The 25359-nt window shown below is 42.8% G+C and overlaps 1 protein-coding gene across 3 annotated transcripts in view; it reads left to right on the top strand.

The window, feature by feature from the left end:
• Positions 1 to 21958, top strand: part of ZNF496 (zinc finger protein 496) — a 44475-nt gene extending 22517 nt beyond the window's left edge. For 2 of the 3 annotated variants that reach the window (XM_081502121.1, XM_081502122.1), the window contains 4 exons: positions 12712 to 12844; positions 13358 to 13465; positions 14548 to 14661; positions 21044 to 21958. In XM_081502121.1, the coding sequence (XP_081358247.1) occupies positions 12712 to 12844; positions 13358 to 13465; positions 14548 to 14661; positions 21044 to 21801 (1113 nt within the window). In that variant the 3' untranslated portion in view covers positions 21802 to 21958. The remainder of the gene's footprint in view (positions 1 to 12711; positions 12845 to 13357; positions 13466 to 14547; positions 14662 to 21043) is intronic. The other variant, XM_081502123.1, reaches the window with a different exon arrangement.
• The last annotated feature ends 3401 nt before the right edge of the window (positions 21959 to 25359 follow it).

The raw sequence follows: 25359 nt of genomic DNA, 5'->3' as shown, positions 1-25359 counted from the left end.
GCCACCAATCACTTTTTGGCCTTTTATGATTGTCCTCTGAACTGCCATGGCATCTGTGGATGTGTCATTTAGATACTAATGTGTTTCAAGAGTGTATAATGAGGCTCACGTCCACTAGAAGGGAAATCTTCTGCCCTCCTGGGCCTAGTTGATTCTAACCAGTTTATATCCTATTCTGTTGTTAATGGTTGTGTCATTCTTTTAATGGTTGTGCCCTGCCCCCTTCCTTCCTGTCTCACTTTCTCTAGGTATTATATGTAACTTATCCCAATGCTTTACATCCCTTCACCCTTCCCATTTTATAATACAATTGATTTAAATAGTTTTTCTGCATACATTAAGAACCACAGAGCTATGTTAGACAATGTTACAACCTTTGCTTCAGCTGTCAAACATTATTTAGTAAACTTAAAAAGAAGGAAAGCCTATTGTCTTTGCTCATATTTTGGCTTAACATTTTCTTCCTTTCTTATGTTCCACAATTCCTTTTATTGTTTCCTTGTTTCTTTTCTGTTTAGGGAATTTTCTTTAGCCATTCTTTTAAGATAAATCTGCTGGTGGCAAGTGTAACTACTTTTGATTCCTCTGGGAATGCCTAGATTTTCCCTTCACTCCTGAAGTATATTTTCATCAGATATAAAATCTGCAATTGACAGTTCTCTTTCAGCACTTGAGAAGTACGGTTCGTGCACAGTTTCTGACCAGAAATCTGCTATCACATGAATTTCCTTTCTTCCTATAGGAAAGATCCCATTTTTTAAAATTTTGTCTTTATGTTTCAGAAGTTTCTTATGATGTGTCTTCCGGGTCCTTAACTATCTCCTGGAGTTTGCTCAAATTCATGTTCATTGAGTTGGTGATGCTATCTAACCATCTTAACCTTTGCTACCCTCTTCTTTTGCCTTGAATCTTTCCCAGCATCAGGGTCTTTTCCAATGAGTTGGCTCTTCACATCAGGTGACCAAAGTATTGGAGCTTCAGCTTCAGCATCAGTCCTTCCAATGAATATTCAGGACTGATTTCCTCTAGGATCTACTGGTTGGATCTTCTTGTAGTCTAGGGAACTCTCAAGAGTCTTCTCTTAACACCACAGTTGAAAAGCATCAATTCTTTGGCTCTCAGCTTTCTTTATTGGTCCAACTCTCACATCCCTACATGACTACTGGAAAAACCATAACTTTGATTATGGACCTTTGTCAGCAAAGTGATTTCTCTGCTTTTTAATATGCTGTCAAGGTTTGTCATAGCTTTTCTTCCAGGGAACAAGCATCTTTTAATTTCATGGCTGTAGTCACTGCCCGCAGTGATTTTGGAGCCCAAGAAAATAAAATCTGCCACTGTTTCTACTTTTTACCCATCTATTTGCCATGAAGTTGTGGGACTGTATGCCAGGATCTTAGGTTTTTGAATGTTGAGTTTTAAGGCGGATTTTTCACTCTCCTCTTTCATCCTCATCAAGAGGCTCATTAGTTCTTTGCCTTCTGCCTTCAGAGTGGTATCATCTGCATATCTGAGCTTATTGATATTTCTCCTGGCAATCTTGATTACAGCTTGTGATCCATCCAGCCCAGCATTTAGTCTGATGTACTCTGCATGTAAGACATACTCCCTTCCCAATTTTGAACCAGTCTCTTGTTCCATGTCCAGTTCTAACTGTTGCTTCTTGACCTGCATACAGGTTTGACAGGTAAGGTGGTGTGGTATTCCCATCTCTTTAATTGCTTCCATTAAGTACAACTAAAATCCCAGGAAATTATACATTTTTAAAAAACACAGCAAACTCTTAAAGGTGGAGAGAGGAAAATGAGCAGGTAGGCTACCATATTACTGACACGTGAGGGAACAAATCAAGTTCCCCCCTTAACTTGTCTCCGTTGGCTCCAAAGTCAGAGGGCTCCTGAAGGGGTTGGTAGTTCTTGATACTGGTTAATAGTTCCTGATATGGTCTCTTCCTGGCCAGGAAACTGCAAATTGAACTGATAGAAGACAGATTAACAGGTGAAAACTTTTTATTCTGTGTGCCTATGGGATGCCTCACAGGAATGAAACTAGAAAGCAGTCAGATCCAGAGATTTATATACCATTTTAACCACATGCGTGTGTGCTCAGTCATGGTAGACTCTTTGCGATCCCAAGGACTGTAACCCACCAGGCTCCTCTGTCCATGAAATTTTTCAGGCAAGAATACTGGGAGTGGGTGGCCATTTCCTCTTCCAGGGGATATTCCCGTCGCAGGGATCAAACCAGAGTCTCTTGTGTCTACTGCACTAACAAGCAAATTCTTTACCGCTGCACCATCTGGGAAACCCATTTTAACCAAGGCAGTTCATTTATGGAGAAATGACAAGAGGATTTTGAGCTTCAAGGGCTAATAAATTGTGGGAAGGTAGATATATATAGAAACTAATGAAAGATAAAGATTATTTAGTTAAGTTCGCTATGCTGTCTCTGGGCTAATAAGAGTCTAGAGTTCTGTCTGGTGATTAAGTCACCTTGCCTCCCGGTAGGAGGGGAGGCATACTTTCACAGAGGAACATTTAGGACCTGCCTTTAGGCAAATGGGAGGGTACTTTTTTTTTTGCAGTCTTTCTGTTTATCCATTCCCTACAACTCAAAAAGATCTTTGGGCCAAAGTGGTGTATTTCAGGGTGGCGTATTTCTTGCACCCTTTAAGACCAATATCAATTTCTCTCCTGCAGGCCCTTGACAGGAGAGCCTGTGACTTCCTGAGCCTTGTCTTCCATTCTGTGGAACTTATCTTGGAGGACAGATTTCCCCCACACTGGCCTCTGGCTAGCAGTAAAGCCACTTCAGAAATGTAAGCTCTCAGGTTCCACCCTAGACCTGCAGAGGCAGAATGTGCATTTTTACCAAGATGCTTGAGTGATATGTATCCAAGTTTGAGAAGTCCAGTTCCAAACTGATTCAACCTTAGAAGTTTTGATATTTTGCTTTACTTTTTGGCCGCACTGCAAAGCATGCAGGATCTTAGTTCCCTGACCAGGGATTGAATCCATGTCACCTGCAATGAAATCAGGGAGCCATAACAACTGGACTGGCAGGGAAGTCCCTGAAATATTGTGTTTATTTTTATTTTTAACTTTTTCTTTGGCATTGATACCAAATTCGGGGAAGATTGCCAGAATAGTAGACTTGCAAATAGCCTTACTTTATTTATTTGCAATTTTGTTATATTTTTATTTTTGGCTGTGCTGAGTCTTCATTGCTGCCAGGTTTTCATCTAGTTGTGGTGAGCAGGGGCTACTCTGTAGTTGTGGTGCACAGGCTTCCCATTGCAGTGGCTCCTCTTGTTGCAGAGCATGGGCTTTAGGGCACACAGGCTTCATGTGGGCTCAGTAGTTGCAGCTCCTGGGCTCTAGAGCACAGGTTCAATAGTTGTGACACATTGACTTAGTTGCTCTGCGGATCAGGGATTGGACCCATGTCTCCTGCATAGACAGATGGACTCTCTACCACTGAACCACCAGGGGAGTCCTGGTCTTTGCTTTAATTCCCCTATCCTCTGTCACTTTCTCTCCCTTGTCCCTCTCTCTCTCCCACTGTCTTTCTGTCTCTGCTTCACCCCTACCCCCCCTGGAAAAAAATTTTTCCAGAATTTTTAGGGAGTTATATGCAGACATTCTACCCCTTTTATCTCTTTGTTCATGCCAAGGGGGCATATTTCCTAAAACCCGGGGCAGTTCTTTGCATAACCATAATGCAGTTACTACATTCTGGAAATTCAGCATTGAAATAGTAATCTTAGAGCATCGTGCTTCCCAGTTAGTTGTCCTGTGTCCAACATTTTCTCCTTGGAATTTCAGTGTTTGTCACAGTGTTAATAGTTCTGAAGAGTGAAGACTTGTTGTAATGCAGACTCTGCTCAGATAGGTTTTAAATCACATTGAGATTCAGGTTACATGTTTTGGTGGAAGTGCCAAGCTGGGTTGTGTCTTTCCCTGTGTGACATGTTTTGGCCATTGAAGTGGTTTTCCCCATATTGGTGATGCCAGCTCTGACCTCAGGGGTAAGGATCTCAGGTGATTTTTAATGTGACCCACATATATAGAATTTATGTATAATTGTTACATAGATATTTTTTAATATTAATGTTGTTTTTTAAATCTTTGCTGAAATGATGGCTGAAGATGGTCTCTATATTTTCACTTTTTTTAATCTAGTTTTTGTGCTATAATTTGCATACAGCACCCCTATTTTTGGACATGAATCTGAGTAAACTTTGGGAGATAGTGTAGGAGAGGAGCCTGGCATGCTACAGTCCATGAGGTTGCAGAGTCAAGAGATGGCTTAGTGACTGAACAACAACAACACCTGTTTTTTTTTGTTTTTTTTTTTTTTTTTTACGTTTTACCTTTTATTTTTTTTTTATTTTTTTATTTTTTTAATAAATTTATTTATTTTAGTTGGGGGCTAATTACTTTACAATATTGTAATAGTTTTTGCCATACATTGACATGAATCAGCCATGGGTTTACATGTGTTCCCCTTCCCGGACCCCCCACCCACGTCCCTCCCCATCCCATCCTTCTGGATCATCCCATTGCCCCGACCCTGAGCCCTTGTCACATGCATCGAACATGGAATGGTGCTCTGTTTCACATATGACAATACACATGTCTCAATGCCATTCTCCCAGAACGTCCCACCCTCACCTTCTCCCTCAGAGTCCATAAAAATTGTTCCATGCATCTGTGTCTCTTATTCTGTCTCGCATATAGGGTTATCGTTACCATCTTTCAAATTCCATATATATGCATTAGTATACTGTATTGTTGTTTTTCTTTCTGGCTTACTTCACTCTGTATAATGGGCTCCAGTTTCATCCATCTCAGTAGAACCGATTCAAATGTATTTTTTTTAATGGCTGAGTAATATTCCATTGTGTATATGTACCACAGCTTCCTTATCCATTCGTCTGCTGATGGACATCTAGGTTGCTTCCATGTCCTGGCTATTGTAAACAGTGCTGCGATGAACATTGGGGTACACGCGTCTCTTTCAATTCTGGTTTCCTCGGAACAACACCTGTTTTAAATGTAAAGTTTAGAGAGTTTTTTACAACTGTCTACATGTAACCATTAACCAATCAAGATATAAAACATCTCCATCATCCTAGGAGTTCCCTGTGTCCTTTTGCATGCTCTCTTTCCCAGACCTGCATTGATTTCCTTTTTGTCACAATAAGGTTTGTTCTTGTTTTAAAATTTTATATAAATGGAATCATATAGTATGTATCTTTGGAGTCAGGCTTCTCTTTCTCAGCCCAGTGATTTAAGCATCATTCATGTTGTCTGTATTAGTAGTTTGTCCCTTCTTAGCGCTGAGTAGTATTCTGTTGTATAACTGTGTCACAGTTAGTTTATCCAGGGTAATTCTCTGGCAGTCCAGTGGTTAAAACTCCCCTCTCTAACTGTGGAGGGCCCACATTGGTTGGGTAACTAAAATCCCACAAGCCACATAGTGTGGCCAAAAACAAACACACATAGTTGCTTTATCCACTGACCTGTTAGTGAATATTTGGATCACTTCAGCTTTTGAATGTTATGAATGAAGCTTTTCTGAACATTCATATGCAAGTCTTTTTGTGAAAATATGTTTTCCTTTCTCTTGGGCAATTACCTAGGAATGAATATGGTATATACACTTGCCATAGGAGAAGTATATATAATGAATTATAGGAGAACTGGCTGTTTTCTGTAGTGATCTAATTAACCACTTATACTCCTACCTGCAATGAATATGAGTCCCAGTTTTTACATATCTCCACCATAACCTGGCACTGTCATTTTTAAAAACATGTATTTTGGTTATTGAAATGGATATCCTAATGTGGCTTTGATTTGCACTTCTCTGTTGACTAATGAAGTTGGGTATCTTTTCCTGTGCTTGTGCATCATTTCTGCATCTTTTGTGAAGTGTCCAAACGTTTTCCCTGCTCATCGGGTTGCTTGTCTTACTGTGTTTTGGGAACTTTTTAAAGCATGTATGTTCTAGATTAAGTCCTTTGTCAGATATATGTATTGAAAATATGTTTTACCAGCCTTCAGCTTGCCTTTACATTGTTTTAGTGATGTCTTTTGAAGATCGTATATCTTCAATTTTAGTGAGGTTGAATTTATCAGTTTTTTCTTTTATCATTTAATACTTTTTGTGTCCTATCTAGCAAATCTTTGTCTAGCCTATAGCTACAAATATTTTCCTACTGTGGGTTTTATAGTTCTGGGTTTTGCATTTAGGTCTTTGCTTCCTTTTTTTTTTTTTCCTTTTTTCCCCTCCAGCTGCAGTGAGCAGCATGTGGGAATCTTAGCGCGCTGACCAGGGATTGAGCCCCCTGCCATAGAAGCGTGGAGTTTTAACCACTGGACAGCGAGGGAAGTCCCTTTGGTTCCGTTTAAAATTATATTTTGTGTATGGTATGAGGCATAGGTTTGGGTTTTGTTTTGGTTTGGTTTGGTTTGGTTTTTTTATGTTGATATTTAGTTATCACGATTTACTGAAAGATTTCCCTTTCTTCCATTGAATTGCCTTGCTACCTTTGTCAAAGATTGATTGTCCACATATGTCTGGACATCTGGGCTCTATACGGTACACTGATTTATGTTTTGATCCTTATGTCAAGAACACTATAACATATTTTGTCCTTGCAGTTGGTAGTGAGTCCTCCAGTTTGACTTTTGTTTTACAGAGTTCTTTTGGCTACTCTCAAGTTCTTAGTATGTCATAAATTTTCTAATCAACACATCAACTTAAAATAAATAAATAAAGCCTCCTGGAATTTTTATATGGAATTTCACTGAATTTATAGATCATTGTGGGGCAATTGACATCTTAACAGTATGAAGTTTTCCCATCTAGAAACATTTAAATCCTTCTATTTACTTAGTTCTTAACATATTAAGTAAACATTTTCCTTAAGAATGTCATGATTTTTGATGCTATTGTAAGTGGTATTTTTTTTTTAATATTTTGTCTTCCACTTGTTCATATATAGAAATAAAATTGATTTTTGAATATTGACCCTCTATCCAGCAACCTTGTTAATTTTGCTTATTGGTATAGAAGCTCTTATGAAGATTCCAGGGGATTTCTATGATTGGATTGTAGGACTTTTGACCTCTGGGCTCAGGTGAAATTTACCACCTTTCTTTTTGAAGCTTTATCAAAGTGAACATTGATACTGGTATTTTATATACATTTTTTTCATGTACTAGTAAAGGTGAATTTTTTTTATACGTTTTAAAATATTTACTTGGCTCCCTCACCCTTTTTTTACTGTATTAGAAAGCTTTACCAGTTGTGTTGTAAGGGCTCCATGTATTTTAAGTACTCTTTGCCTTTCATTAATGGTTTATCTTTGTTGCCAGTTTGTCATTTGTCTTTTAATTTCATTCATGCTGTTTCATTACTATGGATATTTATAATTTATGTGGAGTATCTGCCAATTACTTTTTCATATGGCCTCTCTATTTTTAGTGCTTGAATGCTTTTTGGTTGGGGGGGTGGGCTTCAAGTTTGTTGTGTTGTTTTTTTTTTTGTAGTAATTACAATAAAGGATCAGAATCTAGTTTTATTTCTAAGTAGTTAGCCAGCTGTATCAGGCACATCAGATGAAAATCATATTTTTCCCCCCACTGATTAGGGTCCTGTTTTTACTTATAGATTTTTTCTGTAAGTAAAATTTATTAAATTTTTACATATTACCAAATTTTGCTTCTGAACTTTTTCTTCTCTTCCGTGTTGGCCTGTTTTTGTTCCAGAGCCGCATTTCTGATATTGAAGCTCTTTTCTAAAATGATCATCTTACTAACTTGTTAAACATTTTCTTGCAGTTCTTTCTACGTCACTAATATTACTGATTAGTCATACCACCATAAAGTGATTGAAGCATACTTAGAATTTTTCTAATTGAAATAGTATTATTTTTTCTTTTATGATAGTTAAGTATCAGTTCAGTTCAGTCGCTCAGTCGTGTCCGACTCTTTGCGACCCCATGAATTGCAGCACACCAGGCCTCTCTGTCCATCACCAACTCCTGGAGTCTAACCAAACCCATGTCCATCGAGTCGGTGATGCCATCCAACCATCTCATCCTCTGTTGTCCCCTTCTCCTCCCGCCCCCAATCCTACCCAGCATTGGGGTCTTTTCCAATGAGTCAACCCTTCGCATGAGGTGGCCAAAGTATTGGAGTTTCAGCTTCAACATCAGACCTTCTAATGAACAACCAGGATTGACCTCTCTTAGGATGGATTGATTGGATCTCCTTGCAGTCCAAGGGACTCTCAAGAGTCTTCTCCAACACCACAGTTCAAAAGCATCAATTCTTCGGCGCTCAGCTTTCTTCACCATCCCAACTCTCACATCCATACATGACCACTGGAAAAACCATAGCCTTGACTAGATGGACTTTTGTTGGCAAAGTAATGTCTCTGCTTTTAAATATGCTATCTAGGTTGGCCATAACCTTCCTTCCAAGGAGTAAGCGTCTTTTAATTTCATGGCTGCAATCACCATCAGCAGTGATTTTGGAGCCCAAAAAAATAAAGTCTGACACTGTTTCCAGTGTTTCCCCATCTATTTCCCATGAATTGATGGGACCAGATGCCATGATCTTAGTTTTCTGAACATTGAGCTTTAAGCCAACTTTTTCACTCTCCTCTTTCACCTTCATCAACAGGCTCTTTAGTTCTTCTTCACTTTCTGCCATAAGGGTGGTGTCATCCGCATATCTGAGGTTATTGATATTTCTCCCGGTTAAGTATAGCCACAGTTAATAACAAGCTGATTTAAAAAAAAAAAAAAAGAGCAACTCATTAGATAAACAAGCATCTTCTCAACATGGCTAATTATTGTTGTTGTTGTTTAGTTGCTAAGTTGTGTCTGATTCAATCCCACCAAGCTCCTCTGTCCATGGGTTTTCCCAGGCAAGGATACTAGAGTGGTTACCATTTCCTTCTCTAGGCATTCTCAACCCAGGGATCGATCTCATGTCTCCTGCATTGGCACATGGATTCTTTACCACTGAGCCACCAGGGAAGCCCTAAGCTAATTATTAGGGAAATGCAAATCAAAACTTCAGTGAGGTTACCACCTCATACTGGTCAGAATGATCATCATTAAAAAATCTACAAATAATAAATGCTGGAGAGCGTGTGGAGAAAATGGAACCCTCCTACCCTGTTGTTGGGAATGCAAGCTTGTGCAGCCACTGTAAAAAATACAGTGGAAAAAAATGTATGGAAACATATGGAGGGTCCTCAGAAAACTAAAAATAGAACTGCCATATGGTTCAGCAATTCCATTCCTGGAAATAAACCCAGACAGAGCTATAGTTCAAAAAGATATATGCGCCCCAGTGTTCATAGCAGAACTATTCACAATAGCCAAAACATGGAAACAGCCTAAATGTCATTGGACAGATAAATGGATAGAGAAGATGTGGTACATATATACAGTGAAATACTACTCAGCCATAAAAAAGAATGAAATATTGCCATTTGCAGCAACATGGATGCAACTAGAGATTACCATACTGAGTTAGAAAGAGAAAGACAAATACTGTATGATATGATATGTGGAATCTAAAAATCTACAAAGTATAGACTCACAGACATAGAGAACAGACTTGTGGTTGGGGAAGGATGGAGGGAGAGGATTGAACTGAGATTTGGGGATTGGTAGATTCAAACCTTTACATTTAGGATGGATAAACAGGCTCCACTGTGTAGAACTGGGAACTCTATTCAGTATCCTGTGATAAACCTTTATGGAGAAGTATGTGAAAAAAAGGAAAGCATATATGTATATAACTGAGTCTGTACAGCAAGGACTGGCACAACATTGTAGATCAACTATACTTCATCGAAAACTAGCATTAATAAATAATGAGCCTCTTAAGACAAAACCCAGTTGACCAATAAATCCACAAAGAGATGTTCACTGAGGTAAGGGGAGTTACACTGCCATGATTGCCTCATACCCACAGTGTTGCTAGAACCTTAGATGTTTCACAATACCCAGCATATTGGCAAAGGTGTATGGAAATAGGCATGCCAACACGTTGCCAGTGGGAATGCCCTTTAGGTACTCTACCTGAAAACCAATGTGGAAATATTTAATATCAGTCAAAATGTGTGTTCCCATTGCTCCCTCTGCACATATACTCTGGAGACACTCCTACACATGGACGAGGTGGCAGATGAGCTGTCATTTCATGCTATGTTCATATGTGGTGGGAGTTCGAAAGACGTGCATAGAATATTAACACCAATTCCATAGTGCAGCCTCCTTCTAGGAAGGTTTAGTGGGGGGACCTGCATTTTTACATACATCTCTAATGATTTACTAGAAAGAGAATTCCTAGATCACAGGGTATCCTTCTGCTGCATTCTCTCAAATGCTGTTCAGGTGTTCATTTTTCCCCTGTGTATAAAGGCCTACTTTTCTACATCCTGAAGTACCTGGGGGAGGATCACGCTTTTAATTTTTTCTAATCAAATGGATTTGGGCAAAAAAAAAACCCAAAATTATAAATAAGTAATTGTAACCATACATCTATGGTTATATGAACATAAGACTGTTGAATTTTATTTATATTCGAATGATTGACATTTTAAGACAGTGCATGTTTAGAAAGACTTCTAGGGGCCTCTTAGAAAGCTTTAACCCAGCAAATTCCAATCTTGACTTCTTGTCACAGTCACCTGTGTACTCGTCATGATTTTTTTCCTTGAAAGGATAATGCTATTTCATAATTCAGGAGATGCTTATTGAACCAATGTTGTTTCTTGGGTGTTGTAGAACAGTTTCTTGACCATGGCTCTGTTGACACTTTGGCTGGATAACTCTTTGTCACTCTTTGTCACGTTGGGCTGACTTGAGCACCACCACCCAAGGGTGTCTTAGGCAGCATCCTTGGCCTCTGCCCCCTCAATGCCAGTAGTGCCCACCCCTCAGTGGTGACAAAAATGTCTCCAGACATTGCTAGATACCCTCTGAACAGAACCAGTCCCCCTTGGTTGAGAACTACTGTGCTAAAAAAAAAAAAAAAAAAGTACTGATGTAGGAGAATAACTTTTTAGTAGGAGATTCACATTGATGCATGTTGGGATGAAACATTCTGTGGACAAAATGTTAATTTATTGACTCTAGCTGCAGAGTTGTATATCCTTTATGTTTATTGTATTACTCTGTTTTCTCTAGGCTTAATTTGAAAAATTAAAAAGTGTGTATGTGGCTGGGAGGAAGGGTCCTAAGATACTGGAGGAGAGTCACTGAAAACTCTCCTGGGACTCCCCTGGTGGTCCAGTTTTTAAGACTCCGTGCTTCTAATGCAGGATACATGGGTTCAATCCCTGTTCAGGCAATTAAAATCCCACATACCGCATGGTCAAAAACAGAAAACTAACAAAAATTCTCCTTACCCAGCCTTCCCCATGCCCCTTCCCCCTGGCACCTGGCCCCAGGGCAACCATATGGCAATAACTTGTAATATTTTGAAGTCTTTTCCAATTAAATGTATAAAGGGGCTTTTTTAAAAAACCCCAAATAACCCCAAATAGAATTTTATTTCAAATGCTTTGTAATTAAAACTCTTTGCAGAAAATATGTGCACGTTAAGCCAATGTATAGTGACATGCTTAGTAGAAATGTATTTATGTATTTCTGTTCTGAAATTAGAAGGTGCAAACAGAAATGTCAACTGGCCAGTAATTGTCCGTCTTTCACATTTTACATCTCCCAACTATTCTGTCAAATGACCGAGGTTCCAGATTACTACAAACAAAATGAGTAATTTTCAGTGACATTTACATTTGCCATTAATCTATTGTCATATTAGTATTTACAGGAAATTTGAGAACCTAGCATTATGCTCTAACTGGCAAAGAATTGTATTTCCATTTTGTAAATGACTTCTTTATTTTTATGGTCTCTTGATATTATGTGGATGTGCCATCATGTCACAAATCAAAGTTAATTTTTGATATATTCCCATGGTTCATGACACAAAGTGTAAGAAAAGTCTCAATATTACACTTATCTGGGAAGTCCTAGCTCACTCTGCAGAAGCAGCCAATGGTTAAGACTTCTAGGTGGAATCTAGACTATCTTTGCACAGATGCTTTTTTCATGTAACAATACACCTTGGAGGGCTTCCTACTGAGTACAGATAAGCTCTTATTTTTTTCTAATACTGGTGTGATTATGCCTTATAGGATATCCTGCAGCATATGTAAACAGTCTTCTGTTGTGCATAAATGTTGTTTTCAACTCTAACTATCATCACCAGTGCTGCAGCAGAGGAGCTCAATATAGACCTCATGCTGCACATGTGCAGAATAAACTCTAGAACTGGGATCTCTGCATTACATTGATCATTTGGGGACATTCTGCATTTGCCTGCTTGGGGTTGTAGATATGCAGCCTCTCCAGCACTGTGTAGGAAGACCTGTCCTACACATCCTTGGCCACGCTGTGAGGTATCCACTGTTTGGATTCTGCCAAACCATATACATCTGAGGGTGGATCTCAGGCTAGAATTGGGGAGACTGTGAGCTCTGGAGCAGCCTCTCTGCTTTGTCTTTCTCCCAGCTGTATATGTTGCTAGGGGCTCTGCCTCAGACTCATCTTCCTTCCCACATCCCTCTACTAGCTTGTGCCTGGATTGAGGTGTACTTGTTCTGTGGTTTCAGAACCGGGTTTCTCCTTTCAAGGATATGATCTTCTGCTTCTCAGAAGAGGACTGGTCCCTTCTAGACCCTGCCCAGACTGGCTTCTACGGAGAGTTCATCATTGGAGAAGACTGTGGGGTCTCACTGCCTCCAAGTAAGACTTAACTCAGCTCTCTCCTGAGACCAGGGACCTGGGGGTCCACATCTTACCTCTCTGTTCACCCCCACACCCTAATGGGGGGCACCTGTGCACAGTGGTGCCAAGGCCACTCTGCAGATTAACCACTGCCTGGTGCTCTCACATCAAAGTTAGGCTTGTTGCCTAACTGTTTGCATACCCAACCAAATATATCTTGTATCCCTTGCATTTTCTCTTCTTCTATCGTTCTTATTCTGACTCTTTCCATTGCTGGTTTTCTGATAGGCCTAAAAGAGTTATCCCAAGCCCACAACTTCCCCTTTAGTGTCCCCCTCCCCTGCCCTCTCCCTGCTTGCCCTGGTCCTTCCACTTTCCCTGCATGGCCCCTGTTGGTGTTCTTGGTGTGTTGTGTGTCCCTCCAACTTCTCTCTCCTCTACCTGTCTCAGAGTCACCACTGTCCTCCCACCCCGGTTTCCTGTGGGAGCAGAGGCCTGATGAATGCATATCCTTCCCTTTTCTGTGAATAGATGATGCAGCTGCCCAGCTGGATCTCTCCCAGGGAGAAGAGAATGAGCCACGTGTTCCAGAGTTGCAGGACTTCCAGGGGAAGGACATGTCCCAGGTCTCCTACTTAGGTGAGGAATGATACCAGAACTCAGTGGAATGGAAGGCTGCTGCCAGCCAGAGGCAGGCCTGCTCATTCTGCCACTCTCTGAGCCCTCTATCACCCCTGGACCATGTCTTGGTAGAATGAGTCTTGCCTCATCCCTCATTCCTTATGGAAAGAATGTGGTATTTCAGTTTTTCCAGGTATAGGGATTGCCCTCTTTCAACCAGGAACTAGGATATAATAGGAATATCTTTCTCCTCCACTGTAAGTAACACCTGGCTTGTGGTAACAATGCAGTGATCCCTTTATAAGTGAGGTCAGATGCTCTCCAAAAGTTAGGTAGGAGAGGAGGAAGGCATGCCACCTCTTGGCTGGGCACTGGGTACAGTGCCTCTGGATGCCTCACCTGTCTTCTTGCAGCCACATACTGCAGGTAGTGTAAGGAAACTGAGGCTTGGGGAGGTACTGGGGTTTGGTTGACGTGCCACAGCTCAGCAGCAGCATTTCCCACCCCCCGACCCCCACCCCCAGCTTTCCATGTCACCAGAGCTTGTGTTTGTAACCACTGTGCTTTAATGCCTTAAGACACCTGCTTCTTCAGGGGAAAAGCTTTGTACCGTGCCAGCGGTACCCCCAGGCCTCCTTTCTCTTGGGACTTTGAGCTGGCACAGAGCAGATCAGTATTTCACTCACCACTCCCACCTGTAACAAGCAGCCAGGGCCTCTGGTATGCCCAGTTTCCCATCCCATCTCTGCCCCAGCAGACTGTCCAGGCTGGGTTTATGCAGTGTCTGCGTGGAGTACTGGAAATCCCACCACAGAAAGTGAAAATGACAGCATGGATGGCAGTTACTTGTCCACAGTCAAGTGGGTGGGGCAGAACCCAGATCCACGTTCATCCTGTCTAGCTTCAAACCCATGTTCATGGTGTTGGCCCATTTTGCCTGCAGATTCATTTGCTCTTCAGACATTAATTTACTGAGTGACTGCCCTGAGAGGGAGCCCAGGCCTGCTCTCGGATCACAGCCTGGCACCTCTTAAGATGTCTCTTCCAGGTAGTGCTGCAGCAGCAGGAAAAATGAACTTTTCATTTTCTTCTCTGGAAAGACTTTCCAAGTCTCCAGCCATTCCAGGTAGAAGAAAGAAGAAAGCGGGATGAGCTGCAGGTGCCAGAGTTCCAGACAAGCCAGCAGACAGCGCTCCCTCAAAGCACCTGCCCAGGTAAAGGAAATCTTAGAAGGGTGTGGGGGTGGGTGCACCTGTGTGTGATGTGTGGCTTGAGTGTGTATATGTATGTGTAGTATGTGTGTGCATATAGCATGGGGGTATGATGTGTACATGTGCATCTGTGTATGTGTGTGCATGAATGTGGTAATGGCATGTATGATGTATATGTATGTAGTATGTTTGGTGTGTTGTGTGTGAATGTGTACATGTGTAGGGTATATGGCATGTGTTGTATACACGTGAGCATGCCTGAGGGCATTATATATGTGGTACATATATGTTTATATTAAGTCTGCTGTGTTGTGTGTGAAATTGTGCGTGTGTGGTATATGTGCATGTATGTGTGTTGTGTATGTATATACATCTGTGCTGGTGGGGGGGAGGGTGGTGTAGGTTCAGGAATTGAACTTTCTGAAATTCCTGCTGAGAGTTCCTGAGGCCCTAGTTTTGTTTTTCTAGGATCTTTTCCATCTGACTCCCAATCTGAGGGCCTCCCCTCCATGCCTTTCTCTTGTGGGTTGGTTGAGGCAGGGTGCTGACATAGTGCTTTTGGACACATGGTCTGTGTATTTCTTCTCTGAGCATGTAAGACCAGAGTCCCTGGACAGTGTTGCAATTAAAGAACAGGTTAGCAAAATAGTAAAAGGGGGACCGCTGGAGAGTGTGCCCAGCAACATTTAGACTCTGAGTCTCCAGTCCTTATTTAAATCCACTGTGTCACAGAGGGTTTTTTGCAAATACAGTGACTCATGCACAATTTGATACCTTTTGGAGGCAAGATTTGCATGATATTCTGGTATTTCCACCTAGTATCATACAGAGTTCACAGTCATTTGTATTCACCCCCTATCCTGTGTAGACTAAAGGGATTTTCTGTTTTTGTAAATCTACAGCAGATCTAGGTTGACAGTACTCCCTCCCCACAAGCTTTGATGCCCTAGTTTTCTGAGGAGCCTGCTTCTGCATGCCAAGGGTGATTGTCCCTGTGTGGCTCATTCCCAGTTCAGCTTGATTCTCAAGATGAAGTTTGAATCCTCTCTGCTTCTGCCTGCTCACAGGAGGTCTCAGCCCTGGCAGCATACTTACAGAATCTAGATTTTCATTACCACAGGGGAGTTTACACTCTCCCATTGCTGAGCTCTGATACCAAATCTATTTTGAAATGGCAAGAAGCTAAGGGTTGCTATCTATCTAAGATCAGTGAGAGATGATAGATTGCAGAGAATAGGCATCGTTTTTATTTTGGTAGTTCTTCCCACATCTTCTCACAACAGGTGAAGGGGCTGCATAGCCACATCCACGCTCACAAAGGATCCTTCCAACCAGTTCCATTTGTGTCAGTCCAACCAGTACATTATAATGCTACCACTGAGACTGAATATATTTTCTTGTTTATTATGTTTTTTCTGTGACTTGCCTAGTTAATACTCTTTGGTCCTTTTCTTTTTTCTTCATTTTTGCCCTTCCCCCTTCACATTTGGTAAGCTCTGTGGCTTTATGTCCCAAGCACTGTACCAGTATAAGGTCTTTACATAATTATATTCATGTATCTTTATGCACCTCCTGAGATAGATACCATCTTAGTCAGCACAGGCTCCTAGATCAGAATACCAAAGAGCTATGTTCTGTTAAACAGTATAAATTTATTTCTCACAGTTCTGGAGGTTGAGAAGTCTGAGATCAGGTCAGCAGCAGATTCAGTATGTGGTGAGGACTCTCTTCCTGGCTTGTAGTTGGCTTCCTTCTCCCTAATGTGCTCACATGACCTTTCCTTGGTACACAGAACTCGTCTCCTCTTCTTATAAAAGTACTAATCCCATCACAAAAGTCCCACGTTCAAGATCTCATATAAACCTAATTACCTTCCAAAGACCCCACTTCACATACCATCACATTGGAAATTAGTGCGCTCCAACATACAGATTTTGGAAGGACACAAATCCTTGGCGCATAGTATCAGACTGAGGATCTGAACCCATGTGATTAGGCTTCAGACCCCACGCTCTTTATTCCATATCTGCTTGCCTTTTCTGTGAATTGCCTCCTAAGTGCATGTTTGCGTGCTCAATTGCTTCAGTTGTGTCTGACTCTTTGCGACACCATGGACTGTAGCTCGCCAGGCTCCTCTGCCCATGGGATTCTCCAGGCAAGAATACTGGTGTGGGTTGTCATGCCCTCCTTGAGGGGATCATCCCAACCCAGGATCTATCCTGCATCTCCTGTGTCTCCTGCATTGCAGGTGGATTCTTCACTGCAGAGCCACTGGGGAAACCCTGTCCTAATTATTTGTACATAATTCTTACTACTTTTTAACTTTCTTTATGTGTCTTTTAGCACATAATTTTTTAAAATTATTTGTTTATTTATTTTTGACTGCACTGGGTCTTTGTTGCTGCTTGCCAGCTTTCTCTAGTTACAGTGAACAGGGCCTACTCATCATTGTGGTGCATGGGCTTCTCATTGCCGTGGCCTTTCTTGTGGAGCATGGGCTCTAGGCACTCAGGCTTCAGTAGCTGTGGTGCCTGGGATTAGTTACCCTGTGACAACATCTGGGATCTTCCTGGAGGAGGGGTCAAACCTGTGTCCCCCACATTAGCAGGCGGATTCTTAACCACTAGACTACCAGGGAAGTCTGCACATAAATGTTCTTTTAAAAAACATTTTAAATATGCAAATACAGTTATTCATCTCTTTTTTTGTGTATCTTACTTAAGAAAGCCTCCCCATCCTAACATTATAAGGATATATTTGTTACGGTGTCTTTATTTACTTATTTTTTTACATATAGCTGCTGTCCTCCTTCTCTCCTTAGCACCTCCAGCTGACAGGAAATGATTTATTCCCAGGCCACAGTTTGCCCTTCTTGAGGAGTTAGCCATCAACCAGGTCATGAGCTTTTTGCTCTTAAAAGTACAAAGCAGCCTTTGTTCCTTAGCCTTGGAAGAGCATGGTAGTAGTCTTAGGTACACACCCCTACCCCCACCCCCAGTTAAGCGCAGTTCCCCTGAACCTTGGGCTACTTTGTCTCTGTTTTAAATTTTCTCCTGTAAGATAGAGATAATAGTCAAGTCTACCCTATGGGGTTATTGTTGAAGATTGATACAATACAGGTAAAAGCACTTACAACCAGTAACTTTTCCCTGTTTTCTCTACTGTTATCCTAACAGTCAGTTTAGCTTCTCTGTTGCCCTGCACCTTCCCCCCTGCCCTGCACCTTCCCCCTGTCACCCATATTTATCTCAGTGCTGAGCTGAGACATCCCTAGTGTTACTCTTTCTCTGTAGTGTTATGGACACACCTCTGTAAGTCTCATCTCATTTACTAGAAATTCTTTACACTGTTGTGTCAGTGGCACACAGCAACATTATTGTTGAATTATTTCCCCCTTTTTAGAAACTATGCATCCATTTTTAGTCACTTCATCTGATTTCAGGGGCTGTCATCCCATATGTGGGCTTCCCAGGTGGCAATAGTGATAAGGAAACCATCTGCCAATGCAGGAGACCTAAGGCACACAGGTTCGATCCCTGGGTTGAGAAGATCCCCTGAAGGAGGACATGGCAACCCACTCCAGTATTCTTGCCTGAAAAATCACATGGACAGAAGAGCCTGGTGGGCTACAGTCCACAGTGTTGCAAAGAGTCGGACACGACTGAAGCAACTTAGCACACATGCACGAATCCCATATGTACTATATTAGTCTCCTAGGAATGATATAATAAAGTACCACAGACTGGGAGGCTCAAACAACAGAAATTGATTTTCTCAACATTGTGGAGGCTTAGAAGATTGAGATCAAGTTTTCAGTAGAGAGGTTTCTCCTGTGGCCTCTCTTCTTGGCTTGCAGACAGCTGTCTTCTCCCTGTGTCTTCGCATGGTCATCTCTCTGCATGCTGCTAAGTCACTTCAATCGTGTCCGACTCTGTGCAACCCCAGAGACGGCAGCCCACCAGGCTCCCCCGTCCCTGGGATTCTCCAGGCAAGAATACTGGAGTGGGTTGCCATTTCCTTCTCCAATGCATGAGAGTGAAAAGTGAAAGTGAAGTTGCTCAATCGGGTCCGACTCTTATCAACCCCATGGACTGCAGCCTACCAGGCTTCTCGGTCCATGGGATTTTCCAGGCAAGAGTACTGGAGTGGGGTGCCATTGCCTTCTCCAATCTCTCTGCATATCTATGTCCTAATCTCTTCTTCCAAGAGGTCTCTTGCATATTATCTCTGGAAAGATCTTATCTCCAATTATAGTCTCATTCTTGATTACTGGGGGTTAAGACTTCATCATGTATTTTTAGGAGGGTGCAAGTCAGCCTGTAATACTTCACCATCTGTCCCCCCATAATCCATACTTCTTGTTCCCCTTCACTCTCTGTTCTCCCATAATTCATACTTCTCATATACAAAATACATCCATTCTATCCCAACATCCCTTAATCTATTCCAGCATCAGCTCTAAGTCCATAATTTAATCTAAATATCATCTGAATCAAAACTGAGTGAGATTCAAGGTATTGTCACTTCCAACTGTGAATTTGTAAATCCAGACATCAAGTTCAGTGCTTCCAAAATGAAATGGTGAGACAGCCATAGAGTAGACACTCTTCATTGCAAAACGAAGAAAGACTGATGGTTCCCAAGAAAGTCTGAATCCTAACAGGGCAAATTCCATTAGATTTTAGGGTTTGAGATTCATCTTTGGCTCAGTGCTCTGTCCACCCTGTGAGCCTATGGATGCAGTAGCAGTTCTGTCAACCTCTGAACTGCCTTTGGGGCTGTCTTCCTTTTCTTTCAAGGATAATCCATGTTTGCAGCCAGATAGCTCTATTAGATTGTTTTAGAGGTTTGATAGAGGTAGTAGTGTTAGTCGCTCAGTCTTGTCCAACTGTTTGACCCCATGGACTGTCTGAAAGCCTTCCTTTAGTTCATCCTCTTTCCTTTTTATCCCAAGATGGATATTCTCAGAAACACTGTTGGCCTTCCATGAAATTTACAAGGGTCCAGGCCATCAGACAAGAGGGTCCTCTACAGACCATTCTGGATTATCTCATCTCCGCTCTTGGCTCTTAGATGGTTGATAGGATCCATGGTTGTCCTGCCACATGCTTGATATTCTCTCCAGAACATACTTTCTCATTTTTTGCAGGATAGATAGACTGAAATTTTTCTAAATCTGCAAGTCTTTCCTTCCCACTCCTCCATCTCACATTGTACCCAGTCCCCTCACACTTGTGCTCTGATGTATGGGTAAATACCCGCATAGACTCTGCCACTGTCCAGTGTCTCTCCTGCTTGCTATGGTATTGGGTCTTCCTGCTCTGTTCTGTCCAGTTTCACCTGCCCTCGCTTCCCTAAGCTGCCACAAATCTCCTTCTTCCAGCAATTAAGTCCAGAATAGCCATATTCCTATTATTGTCTCAAAGGACCTGGCACCACTATCCCCCACCCCTGTTTTAGACCTGAGCCCCCCCATTTCACAAAAATGAGGAAACAGCTGTAAGGAGAGCTGTGTAATGGGCTCTGGGCTGCAGGTAAGGACCTCATATCAGGGTCCCCACTGCCCACCCAACTCCTCCCCCCAGTACATCTTTCCAACATCACAGACTCAAGATCCATTGAGCCAGCTTCATTTAGTTTATGAAATCCAGTGCGTCTTTATGCATTACCACTAGTGGCTTTGGGTTGGCCTCTGATATGATACTGAGAGGGAGAGATGACCTTGGGTAATCTGGGGCCTTTGAACAGCCCTACCATCACAGCAGGGCTCAATATCACTAGCCCTGAGCCCTTAAGCAAGTGACCTGAATTTGCCTATGTTTATAATGGCAAGTAGTACATCATTATCTTGTGTCCAGGATCAAATGGGCTTGTGCGTGTCAGAAGTCTTGTACAGCCCCTGGGGAATTTAAGTGCCTAGCATATGGTAGCTGGCAGCCTCCTGTCACTGTTTATAGAATATAGGACCCTTCTCTGTCTCAAGGCTTTTTATATGCACCCTGACAGTTTTTCCCTTGTCTGATTAAAAAAAAAGGCAGAGTTAAGTGATGTGTAAATGGTCAAGGCTTACACGGACAGATACAAAGTCTTAGAGCTTGGAGGGGTCTCAGTGGCTAGAAAAGAAATGAATAAAAGAACTGGGTCTGGGGACTTAGGAGAAAAAGGTAGGGAAGTGAGAGAAGAAAGAGGTATGCAGAATGGGTTAGCAGTGTGGCCCATGCTAAGGGATTCCTTCTCACAAGACATACCACAGAGATACCTGCAGGGGAAGATTTCTTACAAAAATGTGTGTTTCTGGAGCCATGCAGAACCTTCTTGGGTAGGGTTTGCAGGGCTCAGATGTGACCTGGGCAGTACCACTGACCACCTCGTTGCTTTCTGGTAGTGGGAGGTGATGCACCATTCCCCGAGAACAGCCTGGATGAGGAGGTGACGATCGAGATTGTGCTGTCCAGCTCTGGAGATGAGGACTCCCAGCTTGGCCCCTACTGCACAGACGAGCCGCGGAGCCCCACGGAAAAGCAGCACAGTCTCCCCACCTCCCACCGCAGCGGCATTGAGGCAGCGGGTGAGGTGCAGACCTCCTCTAAAAAGTCCTACGTGTGCCCTAACTGTGGCAAAATCTTCCGCTGGAGGGTCAACTTCATTCGACACCTGCGGAGCCGCAGGGAGCAGGAGAAGCCACACGAGTGCTCGGTGTGCGGGGAGCTGTTCAGTGACAGCGAGGACCTAGACGGGCACCTGGAGACCCATGAGGTCCAGAAACCTTTCAGGTGCGGTGCTTGTGGGAAGAGCTTCCGCCTCAACTCCCACCTGCTCTCGCACAGGCGGATACACTTGCAGCCAGACGGACTCGAGTTAGTGAAGAAGAGAGAACAGGAGGCGTCAGGGACCACGGGTGGGGATTCTGACGACCCGCTGACAAAGGGCAAGGCCAAGCTGCGCTGCCAGTGCTGTGATTGTGGGAAGGTGTTCCAGCGGCCTGAGCACCTGGCCCGGCACCGCAGTAACATTCACATGGACAAGTCCCGGCCCTTTCAGTGCAGGTACTGCGTCAAAAGCTTTTCCCAGAACTCTGACCTCCTCCGCCACCAGCGCCTGCACATGAAGCGCCGGTCCAAGCAGGCTCTGAACTCCTACTGAGTCGGGGGCTTAGCACACATTTTTGCGTGCAGCTCCAGTGTGGGTAGAGTGTATCCCACTTGTGCTTGGTACTGACCAGTTTCAGACTCCTCCCCAGGACAGAGACCACGTCCTCCTGACCTTTAACTCAGGTAGAAACGAGATAGTGGCCAGTTAAGTATTTGCTCTGTCTCTGCTGTGCCGAAAGCCAGGAGAGTGTGTCAGCACCAGCTTTGACTTGCCTGGTGTTTCGGGTCCAAGAGAACCCTGTTCAGTGCTTCCCACATGGTGGAGGGACTGGGGTACCCCTACCACAGGGAACCTTTGAGGGGTCTGTCCCTTGCCAACTTGCAGTACACTCCCTTCCTGCCCCATCTGAATTCCTACCCCATCCTGAGGTCTGGAGGTAATTTCTCCCTACCTGACAGCAGGAAACTACAGGTGGTGTGATGGGTTAGGAGGACGACAATAAGATGGGGCTGGACCTGTCGGCACAAGGGCAGCAGGGCTAAGCACACCAAGCCATGTCACATCATCAGAAGTCTGTGTCCCAGGCACCATCTGGTCCATAAGAACACCTCAGAATTATCAGATGGCCCTTCCAGGCTCAGAAGCCTTTGTGGGGGACTTTATAGCTTGCCAAAGGGAACTCTTTTATGGTGGTGACTGGTTATTGGGAATTGTGAGCTCATTCAAGGCAAAGCTCACATTAAGCCCACATTTTAATTTGTTTGTTGGCACACACTACAAAGAAAGTGTCCTTTCTTTGTACCCTGAAGGTCCTTGGTGTACTTGGTTGTGGGATAGAAGTGACAGCATCATCATTTGAAAGGCGCTTAACTTTCCCTTCCCCATTGTGTCATGTCTAGGAAAGGAGAGCTCAGGTCCCGTAAAGGAGAGCTCAGGTCCCATGAATGAGAAGTTCTTTTGTCTGAATGAGCTGAGCGGGAGAAACAGAACCTTTGGTGAAGTCATTATATATATATATATATATATATATATATATATATATTAACTTCGTGTGCCAGTTGTATTAATTCCTTAAGGCTGCTGTAACAAAGTACCAAAAGCTGGGTGGCTCAGAACAACAGAGATTCATCATCTCAGTTCTGGAGGCCTGGAGTCCAAGATCAAGGTGTCAGCAAGGTTGGATTCTTATAAAGGAAGGATCTGTTCCTTGCCTCTCCTTTAGCTTCGGTGATTGCTGACAGTTGTTGATGTTCTTCGTCTTGTTGAAGCATCACCCCATCTCCACCTTCATCTTTACATGGTGTTCCTGTGTATGTGTCTGTCTCCAAATTTCCCCTTTTTATAAAGATATCGGTCATATGGAGTAGGGCCTGCCATACCGATTCCAGACCGTTCCCATCTTAATTATATCTTCAATGACCCTGTTTCCAAATAAGGTCACATTCTGAGGTACTGGGGTTAGGACTTCAGTATGAATTTGGGGGATGGGAAGACAATTTAACCCACAAAACAAACCCAATGAAATAGTTACAGTTTTACAGTTATGATTACTGTGCCTGTGTAGATGCATCTATATACCCAGGAACAGTAAATACAATAAAATAATTTGGTTATACCCTGAACAAGAAATAAACTATTGGGGCTCTTTGTTTTCTAAATAGTTTACCTCTTAGGTTGGCCTTGCCAGAAAAGGGGGAAATATGTATCTTGAAGGACAAGGGAGGAGAAAGTTTCAAATAGAGGCCAGATTCTGTGTACATTTGCCCTACCCATGTATGCACTCTTGCCCAACAATTCCATTAAGGGAGGAAGTTACGAACTCATCCACTTTAGATATTTGTATAAAAGAAGAAGACTGTTCTATTTAGTATATTTTATCTGTAAAATCAGATCATAAGTAAGAAAGACAAAAGGGGGGTGTAACAGAATTGAAACCTATGGGGAGGCTATGCATCTGATCAGTACCCACCAAATATTGTGAGGGAGTATCAAATTCACTGACGCAAACCTGTCCAAGGTACCTAGCTAATCAGAAATTCACCTTCCCCCTGGATTCAGAAGCCCCTCTGGGTGGTGCAACTCAAATCCCAGGTTCTTCCCATGCAGAGGAACCACTGGGTTCTGGAAAAAGCTTCTCCAGAAGGTAGAACTGACCCACTTCATCCTTCCTACCCTCCCTTCCTGGGTGGCTGGGCAGACAGATGAGCTGTGTGTATACCTTCCCATGGATGTTCAGAGACCCTACATCCGAAAAGCATCTGTCCTCCCTCTTCCTCTGATCCCTTGGCATTGTTCCCATAAATTCACAGGTGCAAAATAAAAATTTGACTTGCTGAACTAATATTCATGTTTGACTTTTCATTTTAGTTTAAAGAGTATGAGTCGCACAGCTGAGAGAGATAGTCAGTTGGCCTGACAAAGAACTAGAGGGCTTCCCTGGTGTCTCAGTGGTAGAGTCCACCTGCCAATGCAGGAGTCTCGGGTTCAATCTCTGATCTGGGAAGATCCCACATGCCACAGAGCAACTACGCCTGTGTGCCCCCACTACTAAGCCTGTGCTCTGGAGCCAATGCTCCACAATAAGAGAAGCCACCACAATGAGAACCCCATGCACCACAACTAGAGAGCAGCTCCTGCTCGCCACAACTAGAGAAAGCCTATACAAAGTAAGGAAAACCCAGCACAGCGGAATAAATAAAATTTTTAGAAAAGAATCTGAAGTGAGAGGATGCTGAAAATAGCCCTTCTGGATGTCAGACATCACCTTATAAATCTTTCAGGCCTCAGATAGGTAGTTCTGGTCACCTGCTCTGATCACCTCTCTTTTTAGAAGAGAGGGGAAGTAATGGCTTTTTTTTTTTTAATGTTATATATATATATATATATATTTGACTGCACCAGGTCTTAGTTGTAACATGTGGGATCTTTCTGGCATGCAGGATCTTTAGTTGCAACATGTAAACTCTTAGTTGTGGCATGTGGGATCAAACCTGGGCCATGGAATCTTAGCCACTGGACCACTAGGGAAATCCCAGTAACCAGGGACAGGATTAGGATACACTCCTGATCACACCATAGCTGTTAGCTGTTTCACCCAACCTCAGCTATTTTCATACAACCTCTGTCTCCTAACCTCTTGCCCCAGCTCGGAAAAACCAAGATGAAGCCAGTGGTGGAAAGGTCCCTTGCTAATAAGTTGTCAACTACAAGTTGGCACTTGCCAAGAGCATTGCCAGTGACTGAACAAGGGCATCTGCCTCTGCAGAGACAACCCTGTGCTGCTGCAGCTGTTGACCTTCAACGCCAAAGCCTTTGACTGTGTGGATCACAACAAACTGGAAAATTCAAGAGGTGGGAATACCAGACTACCTGACCAACCTCTTGAGAAATCTGTATGCAGGTCAGGAAGCAACAGTTAGAACTGGACATGGAACAGCAGACTGGTTCCAAATAGGAAAAGGAGTATGTCAAGGCTGTATATTGTTACCGTGCTTATTTAACTTATATGCAGAGTACATCATGAGAAACACTGGGCTGGATGAAGCACAAGCTGGAATCAAGTTTGCTGGGAGAAATATCAATAACCTCAGATATGCAGATGACACCACC

The sequence above is a fragment of the Giraffa tippelskirchi genome, chromosome 6, assembly GCF_054371585.1.
Source record: "Giraffa tippelskirchi isolate mGirTip1 chromosome 6, T2T-mGirTip1v1.2.pri, whole genome shotgun sequence".
Classification (NCBI taxonomy): Eukaryota; Metazoa; Chordata; class Mammalia; order Artiodactyla; family Giraffidae; genus Giraffa; species Giraffa tippelskirchi.
This window is presented reverse-complemented; position numbering and strand designations above follow the sequence as displayed.